The sequence below is a fragment of the Schistocerca americana genome, chromosome 3 (genome assembly GCF_021461395.2).
Source record: "Schistocerca americana isolate TAMUIC-IGC-003095 chromosome 3, iqSchAmer2.1, whole genome shotgun sequence".
Classification (NCBI taxonomy): domain Eukaryota; kingdom Metazoa; phylum Arthropoda; class Insecta; order Orthoptera; family Acrididae; genus Schistocerca; species Schistocerca americana.
Genome location: NC_060121.1, coordinates 459,259,262 through 459,279,470, shown reverse-complemented (window position 1 = coordinate 459,279,470; position 20,209 = coordinate 459,259,262). Strand labels below are relative to the sequence as shown.

Genomic DNA, 20,209 nt, shown 5'->3' with positions numbered 1-20,209 from the left:
GGGGGGGGGGAATCGAAACTCAATAAAGAAAAAAAAAAGCAAAGCTAAACAGAACTTTCTTACACAGGAATACTTAAAACAGAAAATCACTGCCAAATTGTCACAACTCTGTTTTGAACGTAGTCGCTGTCAATAACTGGCGCAGAACACTCACACAGCTAAAAGAAAAGTACAGCCACACTGCACGGAACAAGTTCATGAAAGTAACGGTTCACGTAAACACGTTATTCTTTAGAGCTTCCTCGTTTCAAACACTCAACAACTGCCGATCTTAACTCAGTCCGGAAACTGTAGGTAACTGTCTCTACAAGTTGATTTATCGAAGAAACAAAACAAATTTACCGAAATTTCAGTTTTACCATTTGTCTCTGGGCTAAGGTTACACAGAATAAAATTGAAACAAAAATCAAAAACAGACAACATGTACTTGCAGCTCGAATACGTAAACTGATATCATTTACGTTATTATCAGTTCGACTTTTTCTTTGTGGAAGTCCATCTTCGCTACTGAATGAAGGACTTTTAAATAATTGTTTTTCGTGTCTTATATTTTTTAAGCATTCTCAATAGCTTGTAATACATGAATCGAGTTATACGATAAATATGAGGAGCGTAATAGTGAAGCAGATTTTGACTTGTTGTTTATGGTATTTTTAAGTTGTAAGCACTTTTTATTGGATGTTTATCTTTTTTTAAGTATTGGTCACCGTACAACATGTTGTTGTCGCTCAACTGATTGCGCTGCTCATTAGTTTCACATTGTGCAGTTTCCAGTGTCACTTACGTAAGCCTCTATTTTATGACTCTTTGGATATATAGTATACTGGGAAGGGGCGGGGCAAGATGGACTAATCGACTGGAGAATGGCGAGGGGAGCCGTTCTACAGTTAGTTCCTTTTGGTTCTCGCGTGTCCTTGCGGGCCTGCTTGTGTGTGCGTGTTACCTTCTTTCGTTGCTGGCTTATTAATTTGAGTATATCTGTGTCTGTGCTGAGTGGGGAAAGACTTTGCATGTATCTTGCTACCATTTATTGCCGCTTCTGCAAGAGGCAGCTTGAGCATGTTTCTATTCTAGTTTTTTGTACAACCTATCGATCTGTATGCTGTGGCACACACATAGATAGTGTCACTTGCCTAAAACTTTTACGCTCTTTATTTCGTGAACTGTCCAAGCTACCGAAAACAGGTTGCCTGCTTATGGTATTACGCCTAGTGGCATGTAATTTCGTTGCTTGTCTATTAGACTCAACTCTTGTATCAGCCGGGATGCAGAAACAAGTACAGTTTTTAAATGAATCGATATAATTTTAATTGCTTTCGACAGCTCTTAAAAAGACGGATACAGTGATATAATGATTGTTAATATTGGCGTTAAACTGTTTCGCAGAAATGTATGAGGAGAAAAGCTAAAATGAAAGGCAGAGCATTCGGCATCGACTGTTGTGTAAGCACTGCCAAGTGCGGCTCGCGCCAGGCTCTTTTTTGTCTTTGGAGCGTCTCGACTCTTTACTTGTTGCCCCAAAAACTGTTCACTAATGCTTGAGTATGGAAATATATTTATAATACTTTCCCGAGGTTTATTCTGATATGCTAGAAGTAAGCGTGTAGGTCCAGTTACGACATTCGTTGTTGTATCTTTGTCGTATCAAGTTGGGTCATGAGGACTTACGTTTAATCTTATCGGCGAAGGTCTGTCGTCTTACTGCACATATCGACAAACCCTGGCTTGAGGCCCCAGATGCCGGAGTTTAGATCGCAACAGCCGATTCCGGTGGCCTTGTTATTTTGTATCATTTTTCCGATACCACTGTTAAAAGCTTTAATGTCAACATTAATAACACTTATATCACTGTAACCGCTTTTTAACACATTTACAATGCTCGCCTTACTCTCTGGTATGAGCAGCCAACAAAATTAGCTTATCTCTGCGTACTATCGTATGCCGAAATCCTCGATTCGATATTTTCGATGGTTGCAAGTTTCAGGTTCTTCACACTAAGTGCTAGACATACACAGTCTGGTCAAAGGATTCTGGGCACCTCTTAGTGGGCATTAATATGGATTGTCTACCCTTCACCTCTGCGACGGGTTCAGTTCTGCTGGGGACACTTTAATGAGGTATCTGAATGTCTGTGGAGAAACGGCAGCCCATTTCTCCACAGGAGCCGAAACCATAGAAGTTAGTGATGCTGGAGGATGGGGCCTAGAGCGAAGTCAACACTGTAACTCATCCCAATGCTGTTTTATTCGCTTCAGGTCGGGACTCTGGGCAGGGGCAGTCCATTTCAAGAATGTTACTGTTCGCAAACCACTGTCTCACAGATGTAGCTTTATGACAGAGTGCAGTGTCATGTTGATATCACAATTATCCAGAATGAGATTTTGACTCTGCAGTGGAGTGTGTCCTGATATGAAACTTCGTAACAGATTAAAACTGTGTGCCGGACCGTGACTCTAACTTAGAACCTTTGCCTTTCGCATTCAAGTGCTCTACCGTCTGAGCTACCGAAGCACAACTCACGCGACCCGTCCCCACAGCTGTATTTCTGCCAGTACCTCGTCTCCTTTCCGGGTGGGAAGGCGTGCCGGCCCCGGCACGAACCCGCCCCGCAGATTACTGCCGAGGTCCTGTATGCCGGCCAGTCTGTGGATGGTTTTTAAGACGGTTTTCCATCTGGCTCTTCGAATGCGGGCTGGTTCCTCTTATTTCGCCTCAGTTACACTATGTCGGCGATTGTTGCGCAAACACATTTTCCACGTAGGCGTACACCATAATTAGTCTACCACGCAAACATTAGGGTTACACTCGTCTGGTGTGAAACGTTCCCGGGGGGTCCACTGGGGACCGAACCGCACAATAACCCTGGGTTCGGTGTGGGGTTGGCGGTGGGGTGAGTGGACTGCTGTAGCCTGTTGTAGGGTTGTGTACCACTGCAGGCTACGGTGGGGACGACGCCTCTCCGTCGTTTCTAGGTCCCCAGTTCCATACAATACAATACAATACCCCGTCTCCTACCTTCCAAACTTCACAGAAGCTCCCCTGCGAATCCTGCAGAACTAGCACTCCTCGAACAGAAGATATTGCGGAGACATGGCTTAGCCACAGCCTCGACGATGTTTCCAGAATAAGATTTTCACTCTGAAGCGGAGTGTGTGCTGACATGAAACTTCCTGGCAGATTAAAACTGTGGTAACGCACTTACCCGCGAAAGGCAAAGGTCCCGAGTTCGAGTTACGGTACGGCACATAGTTTTAATTTGCCACGAAGTTTCTTATCATAAGTATCGTTTGCGAACAATTCCTCTGTTGCACACAGTACACAGTGCTGTAAAATGTGTTCATTTTCTTCCGTATTTAGCGTCTTAAGCGCTATACGGGGACCACACCGTATCCAGCATTCCGTAACACTATCTTCTATATGCGTTACTGTTGGCGCTACACTTGGCGGTAGGTAACGTGCTCCAGCTACTCGCCAAACCTAAACCATTCCATCGGAGTGCCGGAGGTACAGCGTGATTCATCACTGCAAATCACTCGTTTCTAGTTACCCACTGTCCAGTGGTGTCCCTCTTTACACCAACTTCAGCATCGCGTAGCACTGACTACAGAAATGAGTGCCTCATGAGGAACTGCTCGACCACTGTACCCCATTCTTTTTAACTCCCTACGCAGAGTCACTATGCCAGCTGGACCGCATGGTAGTGAGACGGGTGTTACGATTAATCAAGGAAAATCCCCAGTTGGGAAACGGGGCCAAAATTAGTTGGTTATTGTCGAGTTGCAATTTACAAATTTCTTTATTGATTACTTCAACCATTAAAAGTAATTTCTTTAGCACTTGACCAGGAACAGATCCAAAAAGCTAGTAGGCATGAGTGCCTTTTCAAAACAATTTACTTTACAGTTAACGGCTAAGCCATTTTACCTAAAACCGACTTTGATAAAATATTTGATAACAAATCAAAAATTTCCAAGTAATGAGATTAAAAACTTTACTTTACCGTTAATAGCCAAGCCATTTTACTTAAAATAGACTTTGATAAAGCATTTAATTACAAAATTAAAACTTTGCAAGTAATGAAATAAACCACTAATTTGCATACAATCTCGCTACCGAACATGTAGGGAGCCAACTTCTTTTAAACTTTGGCGCAACAAGATATTAAATTACAAGGGCTCGCTAACAGGGAGCAGAACTAGCATTTTCAAAGGATGCCAAGTAGATTAAAACAATCAAAATAAAGATACAGTCATTCACCTTTTACAATAACTAACAATTTTAAAGCCACGTAATTTTAAAAACCCACCAATGAAAGGCAAACTTAACCTTTTTAAACAGTGGTAAAAAAAAACAATCAGAGTAAAATACAACCATTTAACATTTTACAATAACTAACAACTTTAATACCATGTCCTGCCACCAAAATGTCCTGGGATAGAAATAATTAACCGACCGGGTGTAAGGGCGGCCACGTTTGTCTCCCGAAGGATGCTCAGGCTAGAAGCGGACTAACAGACTCACAAGGCCTCACATTCAGCAATCACATCGACCACACGAGAGACCAGGGGATGAGGAGGAATCAAATCAGGAACCATACTCCCTGTCCAAAAATAAACTTCCTCCCAGGCAGTACTAATAAGAAGCCAAAAGATCACTGTCTATAATTACACCGGCGACAGGGACAGGAAATCCGAACGCAGGAGGCCATAAGGCAGAAAAAATGTAATCTAAAACAATAATCACTGCCCAAAACTACACTTCCTATCGGGCAGTACTAATAAGAAGCGGAAAAGATCACTGTCTATAAATACACCAGCGACAGGGACAGGAAACCCGAACGCAGGAGGCCACAACGCAGAAAAGACGCTGGTTGCACAAACCAAAATTCTTCAATTAACATCTAAACCTTTAACCAGCTTAACTTGCAGTTTATCAGAGAAACAGCAGGTGAACTCCGATGCAAAGGTTCCTCACACCCGACCTTGTACACGTTTCCAGCGTACCGAACTGGGCACAGTCACGCAGCCACGCGCTCTGTCACCGGAGCCCCCGTCTTCTCTGCACCCACGATATATGTTGAGAGCCGACAAACGGCTCAGGTAGTACTTTGGAACTCACGAGTGATTCCTTTCGCCGATTTCCCACGATTTTTTACAACCATCCTCATCAATAGTCGACGGCCCACCAGTACATGAGATCTGTCTGGTGCTGGTTTCTTCGTGTTTCCATTTACAGACACATCACCAACAGTCGACTTGTGCAGCTTTAGAAGGTTGAAATGTCCCTGATTGTACTATTCCTCAGGTAACATCCTGTGTTTAGTCCACGTTCGAAGCCACTGGGCTGTCCTAACCGACCCATTTTGCTGTTAATGCTTCTACACTGGCATCATAGACATAAACTCTGGCGACATCTAGCGGACAACTCCGCATGACACAGAAGTGTCCTGATACTTTTGATGGGATAGCGTATATTAAGCTTCCAAAATAAGTGGTGCTCAGTACGTCTGGTTACTATTTGAGACTCTTTCTTTTCCAGACACGAATATGGACCTTACATGAACTAAATTGAGAGTTGTTAAGTTATAGTTGTTACATGATGGATGAACGTCACTACTGCTCACAGCCAGTTCAGCAACGCCACGGATGACATCCTGTTCGCGGCGATGGACGCGGTGGCGTCCTCGTCGGATCTGCCTTCCGACGCGACTGTGTCGTCGGTGATGCTGCCGTGGGCGCGGCAGGCCGGCTTCCCCATCATCACCGTCACCAGGAACTACTCGGACGGCTCCGCTGTCGTTACGCAGGTGGGCATTGCTTGCAAGCTACATACGTTTCCACAATGACGTACTGAGAATGACCTTTCCTTGGGCGCACCATATGCACGTGCCACAGCTTTTAATTACAGCAAACTACATTCATCATACTAAACTTAATTATAAGCGGAAGGAACAGTCAGAAGGCAATAATATTTGGCAAGCAGGTCACAACAAAAAAAGACTACAGTTAGACGATCTCGGAGTAATTTTTACTGAGTTACATAGATAAACACAATATACATCACTGGTGTATAGTAGCAGTACTGTCGAAATCAATCTTCCAGACCAATCGACATATAAGACATTCTGGATGCAGCAATCACAGTTTTCTTGTTTCATTAAACGTTTCGAGGATTTTGCTCCTCCAAGTATCTCATCCTGTGTTTCCTAGTAAATACAAATAAATTTTTAATATAACAAGTTTTTAAATCGGACTAAGAAGAATAAAATAAATAAAATAATTTCTCCTAGCCTCATACAAATTCCCACCCCATACAGATAGTCCCGAAAATTCGTGCTTGTGAATTCTTAGTAGCTGTGACAATACTTGTAAGACTTATATCGAAAAACGTCCCACGTTTGCCACAGCTATTAAAAATCGACATCTAAAATTTTTCAAGATTATCTTATGGGGTCGGGTTTCTGTGTAAGGCTGGGAGAAATTATTTTATCGTTTTTAGTCCGATTTAACAAAGTCTTACATAAAAAATTTATTTTTATCTAAATAATTATTTGATATCTGATCGCACTACGTCTGCGGTATTTTTTTTTTTAAGCGGTACCGGTCCAAAAGTTCATCAATGTGTCACGTTTCTGCTGTGGGGTTTTAGTGTAACTGACGGTACCTCGTAACATCCACAGAACCGTTGGCTGGTGCCTGCTGATCCCAGTGACGAGACGACGTGGACGGTGCCGGTGACGTACACGTCCAAGTCGGAGGCCGCCTTCTCCACCAGCACGAGGCTGTGGCTGACCGACACGTCAGCGCGGCTGGACAACGTCGCCGACGCCGCAACAGACGACTGGGTCATCTTCAACCTGAACGTCGTTGGTAAGTGCCCAGAAGCGTCCCAGTCACTGTCATAATAAAAGAATCGGCCCGAAGGACGGAAAAACATTGGAGACTACCACCGCACACTATGCACAACGAAAAATTGTGCAAATGAAATAAAGGACCACTACATTAGCTTCGATACTAGTCCTATGAGTAAACCGTACTACTTCTGAGCTGCAATACGTGAAAAATCTTGTCTGAAACGTTCATTTTCCATTTAATTAAGCACCAATGGGCTTCATGAATTTCGGAAGCAGTTTAGTGCAATTCTGAGCGAGAGTGTAGTGCGGTTGTGAGGAATGAAACGTCCGTTGCGCTAAAACAGACTACTGCAAATAGTTAAAGAAAATTTACTAGAAAAATCTTGAAATACACCTTTGTATTACTGCTCTATACAAATCAGATTTAAACATTTGCTATATCTCTTAACGTGCTAACAAACTCCCTCTGCTTAAAAATTCAGCCGTCTGAGATTCCAGCTAGCTCGATGGAGTATCCAGAAGATCTTGGCTTGGTTCAAATGGCTCTGAGCACTATGGGACTTAACAGCTGTGGTCATCAGTCCCCTAGAACTTAGAACTACTTAAACCTAACTAACCTAAGGACATCACACACATCCATGCCCGAGGTAGGATTCGAACCTGCGACCGTAGCAGTCGCACGGTTCCGGACTGCGCGCCTAGAACCGCGAGACCACCGCGGCCGGCCCAGAAGATCTCTTCGGAATCAGTGTTGGGAGCCAAGCCTCTGATACGTGTTTGTAACGAGTTACCTACCTTGAACCTCTGGGCTGCCGGGTAAATATTCAGAACAGTCCCATTTGAACTAGTGCAATAGTTCTAGCGTATGCCAGCCAAACTGTTTTCTGCGTGGGACCTGTACACAGGAGACTGCGTCATCTGTTTTGAATGTCTAGTCTCAGTTTTGTTACTGTCTCACACTGTCAAGGCATAATACGTTCTGCATCTACATAGAAACTCCGTAAGCTACCGTATGGTGCGTGGTGGAGGGTACCTTCTACCGTTAATAGTCATTTCCTTAGGTGTCCGCTATCAGATAGAGCGAGCGAAGAACAACTGTCTATATGTCTCCGTACGAGCTCTAATTTCTCTTATCTGCTCGAAGTGATCCTTACGCGAAATGTACGTTGGCAGCAGTAGGGTCATTCTACAGTCAGCTTCAAATGCAGTTCCCATAATTTCCTCAACAGTTTTCCACGAAAAGAGCGCCGTCTTCCCTCCGGGGATTCCTATTTGACTTCACGCACCATGTCTGTACCAGTTGCATGTTGATTCAGAATACCGGTGACAAATCCAGCATCCCACCTCTGAGTAGCTTTGATGTCTTGTTTTAAGCCGACGTAGTCGAGATTCCAAGCACTCGAGCCGTACCGCAGAATGGGTCGCATTAGTGTTGTACACGCGGTCTACTTTACAGATGAAACAAACTTCCCTAAAATTCTCCCAATAAAACAAAGTCGACTATTCGCCTTCCCTACCACCGTCTCTTTACGTGCTCGATCCATTTCATATTGCTTTGCAGTCTTACGCCTGGATATTTATTCATCGTGACTGTGTCAAACGGCACACTGCTAATGCTGAATTCGAACCTACGATGTCATAAGAAAAACACACTCCGCGAAGTCTGTGGAAAGTTGTTCTACAGGCAGGATATCGTGAAAGATGACTGCACAAGGATGGCAAGTTAATCATCGACATGAATGTTTGTCCTTTCACTCATAAACAAAAGACCCCATTCCCACAACGCCATCAGGCAGCATTCAGTCTCGAGGTGCACCGTATGTTTTGACTCATCGGTAAATGTTGTCAGTAATATCAAATAACGCGGGTATTATGCAAAACTTGATTTTTGCAGAGTGACTTGCAAGTGAACGGCGTCTGGTGCAAAGTTTTGCAGCTGACTTAAACATAAATAAATGTAATGCAGTGCACATAAGTAAACGGAAAGATGCGATATACACTGAAGAGCCAAAGAAACTGGTGCACGTGCCTACCATCGTGTACGGCCCCCGCGAGCACCCAGAAGTGCCGCAACACGACGTGGCATGGACTCGACTAATGTCTGAAGTAGTGCTGGAGGGAACAGACACCACGAATCCTGCAGGTTTGTCCATAATTCTGGACGTATGGGGTGTCGCATTGTCCCGCTGGAATTGCCCAAGTCCATCGGAATGCACAATGGACACACATGGATGCAGGTGATCAGACAGGATGCTTACGTACGTGTCACCTGTCAGAGTCGTATCTAGATGTATCAGGGGTCACATATCACTCCAATTGCACACGCCCCACACCATTACAGAGCCTCCACCAGCTTGAACAGTCCCCTGCTGACTTGCGGGGACTACGGATTCAACAGGTTGTCTCCATACCCGTACACGTCCATCCGCTCGATACAATTTGAAACGACACTCGGCCGGCTAGGCAACATGTTTCTAGTCATCAACAGTCCAATTTCGGCGTTGACTGGCCTAGGTGAGCGTAAAGCTTTGTGTCGTGCAGTCATCAAGGGTGCACGAGTGGGCCTTCGGCTCCTAAAGCCCATATCGGCGATGTTTCGTTGACTGGGTTTGCACGCTGACATTTGTAGATAGCCCAACATTGAAATCTGCAGCAATGTACGGAAGGGTTGCACTTCTGTCACATTGAACAATTCTCTTCAGTCGTTGTTGGTCCCGTTCTTGCAGGATCTTTTTCCGGCCACAGCGCTGTCGGAGATTTGATGTTTTGCCGGATTCCTGACATTCACGGTACACTAATGAAATGGTCGTGCGGGAAAATCCGTACTTCTTCGACACCTCGTAGATACTCTGTCCCATCGCTCGTGCGCCGACTATAACACAACGTTCAAACTCACTTAAATCTTAGTTCAAATGGCTCTGAGCACTATGGGACTTAACATCTGAGGTCATCAGTCCCCTAGAACTTAGAACTACTTAAACCTAAATAGCCTAAAGACGTCACATACATCCATGCCAGAGGCAGGATTCGAACCTGCGACCGTAGCAGTGGCGCGGTTCCGGACTGAAGAGCCTAGAACCGCTCGGTCACAGCGGCCGGCCACTTATATCTTGATTACCTACCTTTGTACAGCAGTAACCGATCTAAAAACTGCGCCAGAGATTTGTTGCGATATACAGGCGTTGCCCACCGCAGCACCGTATTCTGCCTGTTTACATACCTCTGTATTTGAGTACGCATGCCGACACTAGTTTCTTTTGCGCTTCAATGTTACTTGACTATGCCAAAAGTAACGGTTTTCTGATTCAGGTTCAGACTTATTCGAAGAATCCCAATAGGTCGCTTACAAAAGCGTTGTCCGTCCAATTCTTGATCGAGTTGAGACTGTTACCAAGTTATATTAACGGAGGAGATAGAAAATATGTTGTGTCTAGGCAAGACAGCGTAGACACAATGAGAGGAAGCCGAAAGGCACGCGCTTAACTCACGCAGGCTGGCGTGAGGTCTGAAACAGGATACGTAATGAACGCTATAAAGAAAAGTACGTAGCTTCTGGAATACTTAACTTTAATCCACATTTGTAGAACATCGTTCTTGATGAGACATGCTTCATACGATAACTATCAATTGCTATGGCGCCTTGCTAGGTCGTAGCCATTGACTTATCTGAAGGCTATTCTAACTATCTTCTCTGCAAATAAACGAGGCTTCGTCAGTGTTGCATCGCTAGCTAAGTCGTCCGTACAACTGGGGCGAGTGCTAGTAAGTCTCTCGAGACCTGCCGTGTGGTGGCGCTCGGTCTGCGATCACTGGCAGTGGCGACACGCGGGTCCGACATGTACTAATGGACCGCGGCCGATTTAAAGCTACCACCTAGCAAGTGTGGTGTCTGGCGGTGACACCACAAAATATTCAAAGAAAAGCTACATGATTCGTCATGAATTTAAGTAGTCAATGTCGCAGTGTCAAAGAAATTATGACCAACCTGCAATAGCATACATTACAATAAGTATGTTATCCACCACTGAGACCCTTCAAAAATATCGGAGCCACGTTCCAAAACGATTCAAGAAGCGTATACATCTCCCGTAATGACCACGATGCTATAATTAGGTAAATTAGGGCTCATGCAGAAAATGTTTCTCCTCTTCTTTCTGTCTCATCGCCATGAACAATACAAATAACTTTTTTCCGAGTAGACACTGATACAGCCGTCAATCAGTTAGGTCGTTACTGCTTTCATAGCCATATTCACGCTAAATGCTATGACGTGGAATGTGTCAACAGAACCCTTTCAAAAGTGAATAAATGATGTGTGAGATTGTGATTAATATCCCCAGTTGCTTGTGTGGACGTGTGTGAAGCCCACACATAATTGTAACTGCTCTCTTTTATAAATGGATAATTTTTATGTAAATGATGTATTAGCCCAGGAATTATCTCACAAGACATCAGTGAACGAAAATATGCAAAATACAGGGTGAGCCAAACAGGACTTTAAAGATTTGGAATGCTGTATAAATTTATTGAAATAACTTTCAGCATCTGTAGATGTAACATTTTGTAGAGAACAACCTCATGTTTGATTCACAGAGTTCAGGACCGCCAGCATAGGGCACTGTCAAAACATCTGCTTTCACTGGTGCGTAGCGTGCTCGCTGTGCGTTTTGGTTTCATGAAACGAAATTTGCAACAACTGTTCGGCGTAAATTCCGCGCCGAATACCGCAGAAGAACTTTGTTGAGACGGGTTGTTTACTGCAACGTGATAAATCACCAGGTCGTCCGCATATGGGTGAGTATTTCGAACAGGTTCATGGCGACAGGTTATGGCAACAGGTACATTACTGTCTTAACAATGCAGTAACAATTCTTATGTCACTTCTCTGTTGCTCGTTTCTGTCGGCTTTGTTATTAAGGGAGGACGTTGATGAAAAACACACACTATTTCAAAAATGCACCATATCCACAGTTTTGGAGATACGGCAATGAAATTTTGTACCACGCTTTACATGAAAGTAACACATTTACATATAAAATCCTTTAGTTACATATATTCAACTTTTTTAATGAAATTTGAAGTTTTATTTTCAAAAAATAATGTATGTTCCTTTTTCTCAGAAAGTATTGGTTGGTTGTTTGGGGAAGGAGACCAGACAGCCAGGTCATCGGTCTCATCGGATTAGGGAAGGATGGGGAAGGAAGTCGGCCGTGCCCTTTCAAAGGAACCATCCCGGCATTTGCCTGGAGCGATTTAGGGAAATCACGGAAAACATAAATCAGGATGGCCGGACGCGGGATGGAACCGTCGTCCTCCCGAATGCGAGTCCAGTGTGCTTGCCACTGCGCCACCTCGCTCGGTCAGAATGTATTCAAGAGATTTCTACAAAAATTTCTCTGTTTCATCTCTTTATATGTTGTAAGCATCTCTCATGAGGCTTTTGGAATAGGTCAAATACGAGAATTTTCAAAAATTTTTAATTGTAATTCCACAAGTACAATTTTAAATTCATGCAAAATTCCAAGCACTTTGCCCCATATCTCAGCTTACAATCAGAATTTCTCTATTTCCTCTTGAGACAACGTTTATTAGGTTTACAGAAATGTGTGTACAAAATCTCATAATTCTAACATTCATAGAACCTGAGGAGAAGGTACATAAACTTTAAAAAACAAACTTTTCAGCAAACGCAATTTAAAGTTCAACCTAACTTTTTTCCTTATGTCACTTCTTCAGAAGGCACCACATTTGTGCTCTAGATCGTCTTTCCCTTCAAGGCTTCGCTTCTGTTTTCTTGTTGTCTGTCTTATTTCCTTTACCAGGTCTTCAACTGACTTTTCAGCTGCAGAGACGCGCTGTAAATCTATTTTTCTCAGGACGTCTTGAGTAAAATTTCCTATATCGAAGCCCATTCTTTCTAATACCTTCATTCTCCTGACGTTCCCATCATTAAATACAATAACTGCATCATAAGTTGCAATTGTGACAACTGTAGTAGATGCAAATGTGTTGTCAGGACATCGTTTCCATATGAGTGAATTTAGAGACTCATTTTGATTCTGGGTTTTGCTATGAACACACTTTTTGAGAAGTGCAGGATCGGCCAGAAACCTGTAAGTGGGCTTGACAAGATGCAGGATACAATTTGGAAGCCTCTCCTTGTGAATGTAGGGGTTGTTATCCCTCTGAGCTTGGCGTGGCAGGGAGGCTGCGTCACACTTTTAATTAATTTTCAGGCACTTCAGATGCGATTTCAACATTTAAACTTTGGTAACTTATTGTCCATGAGTTGTACTAACAAATAAAAAATAAATCGAAGCTTGACATTTTTGGTCAATTTCATCAACGTCCCCTCTTAAAGTAGCACTGGTCACTTATCCCATATTCTACAATAACGCAATGTTACGAATAAAAATTACTCCTTTACTAACAAAGGTTTATTTAAAAAGAAAAATTTTAGCTCTGGTTCTATGGCTAATTGATATTTCGGTGTTTTTACTCGGTTATTAGCAAAAAAATTAAAAAAAAACACCTGTTATAACCAAGACCAAACAAATACCAGTTATTTAGAATTAAAATACCGGTATCAGTCTTAAAGCCGTCGGTTTTTCCCATGCCTAGTTTACCCACAGTACTTTTCTAGAAAACCATTATTGCTAGTGCGCCGCTGGCAATGGAAGATTAGTGCTACCATCTGTTGAGAGCTCTCACAAACTTCACGGTACCATATAATTGAACGTCTCAGGGCGAAGAACATACTTGTCATTTTGTGCAATGTAAGTAAATTTTGTTACTCAAATATCCGAAGCTTCTAGGGAGTATATCATTTAGGAATAATAGAATACGAGGGTCGGTCAAAAAGTAATGCCTCCCATTTTTTTTCTACTTAAAGAAATTAAGTTAAGTGAAAAATTTGAATTTGGCGCCATTCCTCAAACCTTCTTCTGCAATCCACTGCAGTAGTAACTTTCTGTGTCAACAGGTGGCAGCACAGCAGAAGTTTGTAAGATGGCCGACATCGATGTTCGTTTGAGACAGCGTTGTGTGATTGAATTCTTGAATGCAGAAGGTGAAACGCCCATACGCATTCATGAAAGACTGAAGAAGGTGTATGGTGTTGTGACAGTGGATGTCAGCACTGTTAGACGATGGGTTCGTCGTTGTAAGGAAGCTGAAGGGCAAACACCGTTGACTGACGAAAAGCGGAGCGGCAGGCCGGTGAGTGCAGTGACTCCACACAACATTCAGCAAGTTGATGACATCATTCGTGGTGACCGTCGGGTGACTGCAGATGAAGTGTGTCGCATTATTTCTCTTAGTAAAGGCAGTGTGATCACGATTATTAAACAATTGGGGTACTCAAAAGTTTGTGCACGGTGGGTTCCAAGAATGTTAACCGATCAGAATAAAGAGGCAAGGAAAACAATAGCCTCCCAACACTTGCAGCGCTTCCGTTTGGAGGGAGATGAGTTTCTGAAAAAAATTGTGACATGGGTGCATTTTTTTTAACCCGAATCAAAGAGGCAGTCAATGGAGTGGCGTCACACAAGCTCGCCGAGGAAGAAAAAATTCAAAACTGTGCGATCGGCAGGGAAAGTTATGGCAACAGTTTTCTGGGATACAGAGGGTGTGATTCTGCTTGATTTTTTGGAGCAGGGATGCACAATAAATTCTGTTCAATACGTCACAACCCTCAACAAACTTAAAGCACGTCTTCAGCGAGTTCGCCCAACAAAATCAATGGCAGATGTTCTTCTTTTGCATGACAATGCAAGACCACACACCAGTCGTCACACCTCTGACGAGATTGTCAAAATTGGATGGGAAGTTTTGCCTCATCCCCCATACAGCCCTGACCTGGCACCATCAGACTTCCATCTGTTCGGGCCACTAAAAGAAGCTCATCGTGGGATTCATTTTGAAGATGAGGAGGCCGTCAAAACATCCGTGCATCAATGGCTTAGGAAGCAGAGCTGTGATTTTTACCGTGCTGGGATACATGCCCTTGTTCAAAGATGGACCAAAACTGTAGAGATGAGCGGAGATTACATTGAAAAATGACAAAATGATCCTCAATGTTGTGGTTTTCAACCTATGTAATTGCATTTAAATTTCCTGACAATTAAACGTAGAAAAAAAAATAGGAGGCATTACTTTTTGACTGACCCTCGTAGATAAATATCTCTTCGTTTACAAGAGATTATTCTACTGTACAAAGTACATTTGTATAATTTGGCCTAAAAATTACTACTGTAGTTTCGAAACTAATTCAGACATGTCGATGGCACGCGTTTACGCTGTGCTTTGGGACACATTCACGCATTATTTTGCATTGCCGACTTAACTGATACCTCAGTCAAAGAAACAACAGCAGTTGGAAAAGCATTCTAAGAAAATGGGGCACAGGACGATAAAAAGTAGAAGCTATTTGAGCTAATGAAACTGAAGTAGAAAGAATTAATTCTGTAAGTGCAAGATTGGTTGGATGATTTGGGGGTAGGGACCAAACAGCGAGGTCGTCGGTCCCGTCCTTTTCAAAGGAACCATCCAGGAATTTGCGTGAATCGGTTTGGGAAAATCTAAATCAGGTTGGTCGGACGCAGATTTGAACCTTCGTCCTCCCGAATGCGAGTCCAGTGCACCACCTCGTAAGAAAAAAGTGTTAAAATGTGTGTGAAATCTTATGGGACTTAACTGCTAAGGTCATCAGTCCCTAAGCTTACCCAGTATTTAACCTAAATTATCCTAAGGACATACACACCACCCATGCCCGAGGGAGGACTCGAACCTCCGCCGGGACCAGCCGCACAGTCCATGACTGCAGCGCCCTAGACCGCTCGGCTAATCACGCGCGGCCACCTCGTAAGAGGAAGGACTGATAAGGACAAATAATTGCTAAAAACAAGAGTGAGAAAAAGTGTGTACGGGCCTAGTTCTGTTATCATTAGTGTTCTGCCCAAAGGCAGGTTTTGATATGGTAACTCTCCATGCTCTCCTGTCTTCTGCGTAATTGCCGCTTCCCTTAACGTAGTCTATCCTCTTGTACACTATGCGATCAATAGTATCCGGACACCCCCAAAACATTCTTTATTCATATTAGGTGCATTGTGCTGCCACCTACTGCCAGGTACTCCATATCAGGACCTCAGTAGTCATTACACATCTTGAGAGAGCAGAATGGGGCGCTCCGAGAAACTCAAAGACTTCGAACATGGGCAGGTGATTGGGTGTCACTTGTGTCATACGTCTGTACGCGAGATTTACACACTCCTAAACATCCCTAATTCCATTGTTTCCGATATGATAGTGTAGTGGAAACGTGAAGGGACACGTACAGCACAAAAGCGTACAGGCCGACCTCGTCTGTTGACTGACAGAGACCGCCGATTGTTGAAAAGGGTCGTAATGTGTAATAGGCAGACATCTATTCAGACCATCACACAGGAACTCCAGACTGCATTAGGATCCACTGCAAGTACTACGACAGTTAGGCGGGAGGAGAGAAAACTTGGATTTCATGGTCAAGCGGCTGCTCATTAGCCACACATCACGCCGGTAAATGCCAAAGGGCGTCTCGCTTGGCGTAAGGAGCGTAAACATTGGACGATTGAACAGTGGGAAAACGTTCTGTGGAGTGACAAGTCACGTTACACAATGTGGCGATCCGATGTCAGGGTGTTGGTATGGCGAATGCCCGGTGAATGTCATTTGGTAGTGTATGTAGTGCCGACAGTAAAAGTCTGAGGCGGTTGTTTTCCATGGAGGGGGCGTGCTCCCCTTGTTGGCTCAAATGGCTCTGAGCTCTATGGGACTTAACATCTAAGGTCATCAGTCCCCTAGAACTTAGAACTACTTAAACGTAACTAACCTAAGTACATCACACATCCATGCCCGAGGCAGAATTCGAACCCGCGACCGTAGCAGTCGCGTGCACCCCTTGTTGGTTTGCGTGGCACTGTCACAGCACATGCCTACATTAATGTTTTAAGCACCTTCTTGCTTCCCACTGTTGAAGAGGAATTCGGAGATGCCGATTGCATCTTTCAACACGATCGAGCACCTGTTCATAAGGCACGGCCTGTGGCGGAGTGGTTACAAGACAATAACGTCCCTGTAATGGGCTGGCCTGCACAGAGTCCTGGCCTGAATCCTATAGAACACCTTTGAAACACCGACATCGTGCCAGGTCTCACCGACCGACATCGATACCTCTTCTCAGTGCAACACTCCGTGAAGAATGGTCTGCCATTCCCCTGGAAACCATCCAACACCTGATTGAACGTATGCCTTCGAGAGCGGAAGCTGTGATCAATGCTAAGGGTGGACCAACACGATATTGAATTCCGGCATTACCGATGGAGGGCGCCATGAACTTGTAAGTAATTGTCAGCCAGGTGTCTGGATACATTGGACAACATAATGTATCTCCTCCTTCCTCTCATCTCACGTGTCAATGAATGCATCGTTCAGTTCTTCTTCCTTGCTCTTATAACTTGCAGCAGTCTAGTGGAATGGATGGAAATTGCTTTTGTATTTCCTGCCTGAAACGGTACAACCAAACAAAACGAAATCAAGAATGGGCTGAGTGCTTTGGGTATAAGAGATTGGCTCACGACGATTATATCACGTGTAACACGTTATTTTTTGTGTGGGTAAGTCGCAACTTGGAGATTGATAATGGGTAGGCCTTTAATTATCATTCAGATTATTATGTAGGCCGTATTATGCTAACAGGTCTAACAGGTGGAAGTCCGCCAAAAAATTTGTCTACTGACACTAAAATTGTTGTGTTTCGCCATACTCTGAGGTGACAACAGCCATGCGATAGCTCCTAATATAGAGTCGGTCCTCCTTTTGCATGACGTAGTGCAGCAACTCGACGTATTATGGGCTCAACAAGTAGCTGAAAGTCTCCTCCAGAAATACTGAGCCATTATGCCTCTAAAGATGTCCGTAATTGGAAAGGTGTTGCCGGTACAATGATATCTGCACGAACCGGCTTCTCCATTATGTCCCACAAATGTTCGATGGAATTAATGTCGGACGACCAGGATAGCCAAATCATTCTCTCGATTTGTCCAGAATGTTCTTCAAATCAGTGGTGAACAAATGTGGCTTGGTGACATGGCGCATTTTCATCCATAAAAAGTCCATCGTTGTTTGGGAAAGGAAGTACACAGATAGCTGGAAATAGTCTCCAGGTAGCCGAAAATAGCCATTTCCAGTCAATGTTTGGTTCACTTTGATCACAGGACCCAGTTCATTTCATGTAAACACAACCCACACCATTATGGAGCCGTGATTTGTTGAAAACCTGGGTGCATGGCTTCGTGGAGTCTGTAACACACTTGTATCCTACCATCAGCTCTTACGAACTCAAATCTGGGCTCATCTGACCAAGCTACGGTTTCCCTGTCGTACCGGGTCCAACCAATATGCTCACGAACCCAGGAGAGGCGCAGCAGGCGATGTCGTGCTGATAGCAAGGCCACTCGCGTCTGTTTTCTGACACAATAGTCCAATACCGCCATATATCGCGGCACTGTCCCAACGGATAAGTTCGTCGTACGTTCCACATTGATTTCTGCGGCTATTTCACGTAGTGTTACTTGTCTGTTAGCACTGAGAACTCTGCTCAAACGCCGCTGCTCCCGGTCGTTAAGCGAAGATCATTGGCCGGTGCATTGTCCACAGTGAAAGGTAACCCCAGAAATTTGGTATTCTCTGCACACTCTTGTCACAATGGATCTCGGAATACTGAATTCCCTAACGATTTCCGAAATGTGATGTCTCATGTGTCTAGCTCCAGCCACCATTCGGCGTTCAAGTCTGTTAATTCCGGTCGTGCGGCCATAAACACGTTGGAAACCTTTTGGCATCAGTCACCTGAGTAGTACAAATGACGGCTCCGCCAACGAACGCGATACTACTGCCATCTGTATATGTGCATATCGCTATGCCATGACTTTTGTCACCTCAGTGTATAGTGGTTGCTGAAGCCGATCATGGGAGGTAATACGCGCGCAATGTTGTACGCAGGGTTTTACCGAGTGCAGTACGACACAGACAACTGGGCTCTGCTGGTGCAGCAGCTCCTGAGCGACCACGAGGTGATCCCGCCCGTCAACCGCGCTCTGCTGCTGGACGATGCGAGGGCGCTGGTGCAGTCCGACCTGCTGCCCCTCGACACGCTTCTCAACCTGACATCCTACCTAGCGCAGGAGCTGGACTACATACCTTGGCTCGAAGCCGAAAGCACGCTCAGCTATCTGTCGTCGATTATAGATGCGGACGAATTCGACGTAAGTATGCTTTAAACGTACTGTGTTTCTCATGTGTCGAATATAGCTATAGTGCCTGGCGTCGCCCAGTATGTTTAATACCTGCTACAAAGTGATCCACCCTGTGCCATGTTGGTACTCATAGCGAATACAAGCCGCATGGGAAACTGCAATCGCTTTGAATCGAAGGCCATATTTAAACCACTGGGTGTTAATGGAATGCAGCGGATGAATACGTCTTCGCCTGTATGAAAAGATGATTAGTTGCGCCACGTCTTATTACAGTTTGCGATCTATCTCATTGTGTTTTGGGAGAAAAGCTTACGTCACAGTTCTGTAAATCTCGGATTTTGCTCGATCTTTTGATCAGCCCCCGATCTAGTGACTTTTGTTGGTACTGTATCCACGACCTTCCTTAGCGTTTCTATAGTGCTGTGGATTTCAACATTAAAAATAAGTGTGAAACACGAACTAAAATATCTTCTTGGGTATCATTTGTAACAACAGCAAATAATCCATTAATAAGAGTTTGCGATCATGTTTCTGTCAAATTCTCGAGCTTTCGCTCGTCGTGCGATCTAGTGACGTCTGGTTCAACTATCTCGAAGGCGGGTATTGCCGCTGTAATTTATTCTCGTGACACGAATTATATGCAGTATACCACGATATATTTCGTTTGTTAGTAATTTAACTTTTCCTTAATTTCCTTCATTGTTTTATTTGAATGTAGGAATTTGAAGCAAATCGACCAAGAACTTTGAAGTAAATCGGTCAGATACTTTTCGAGATGTTTGATAACAACACCCATTTAGTTGACATATTACAGACGTCGGACATCGTAGGCTGGGCAGACTGCTAAAACAGGACAGGCGGTGGTGAACTGTGGTGGAACAAACTAACATCAGACTTTAATGCTTCACGGAGTACAAGTGTGGCTGATCACAGAGTGCACCGAACACTCCTAACATTGGACCTCCGCAGCCGATGACCCATGCGTAAGCCAATTTTAACATCGTGACATCTACAACTGAAATGAGCACGCGACTACCGGCACTGGACGTTGGTGCAGTGGCAG

At 44.1% G+C, this 20,209-nt stretch overlaps 1 protein-coding gene across 1 annotated transcript in view; it reads left to right on the top strand.

Annotated features, from left to right (window-relative positions):
- Positions 1 to 20,209, top strand: part of LOC124606154 (aminopeptidase N-like) — a 191,009-nt gene that overhangs the window by 80,386 nt on the left and 90,414 nt on the right. The window contains exons 9-11 of the mRNA XM_047138119.1: positions 5,626 to 5,806; positions 6,680 to 6,869; positions 18,893 to 19,155. Coding sequence (XP_046994075.1) covers positions 5,626 to 5,806; positions 6,680 to 6,869; positions 18,893 to 19,155 — 634 coding nt within the window. The remainder of the gene's footprint in view (positions 1 to 5,625; positions 5,807 to 6,679; positions 6,870 to 18,892; positions 19,156 to 20,209) is intronic.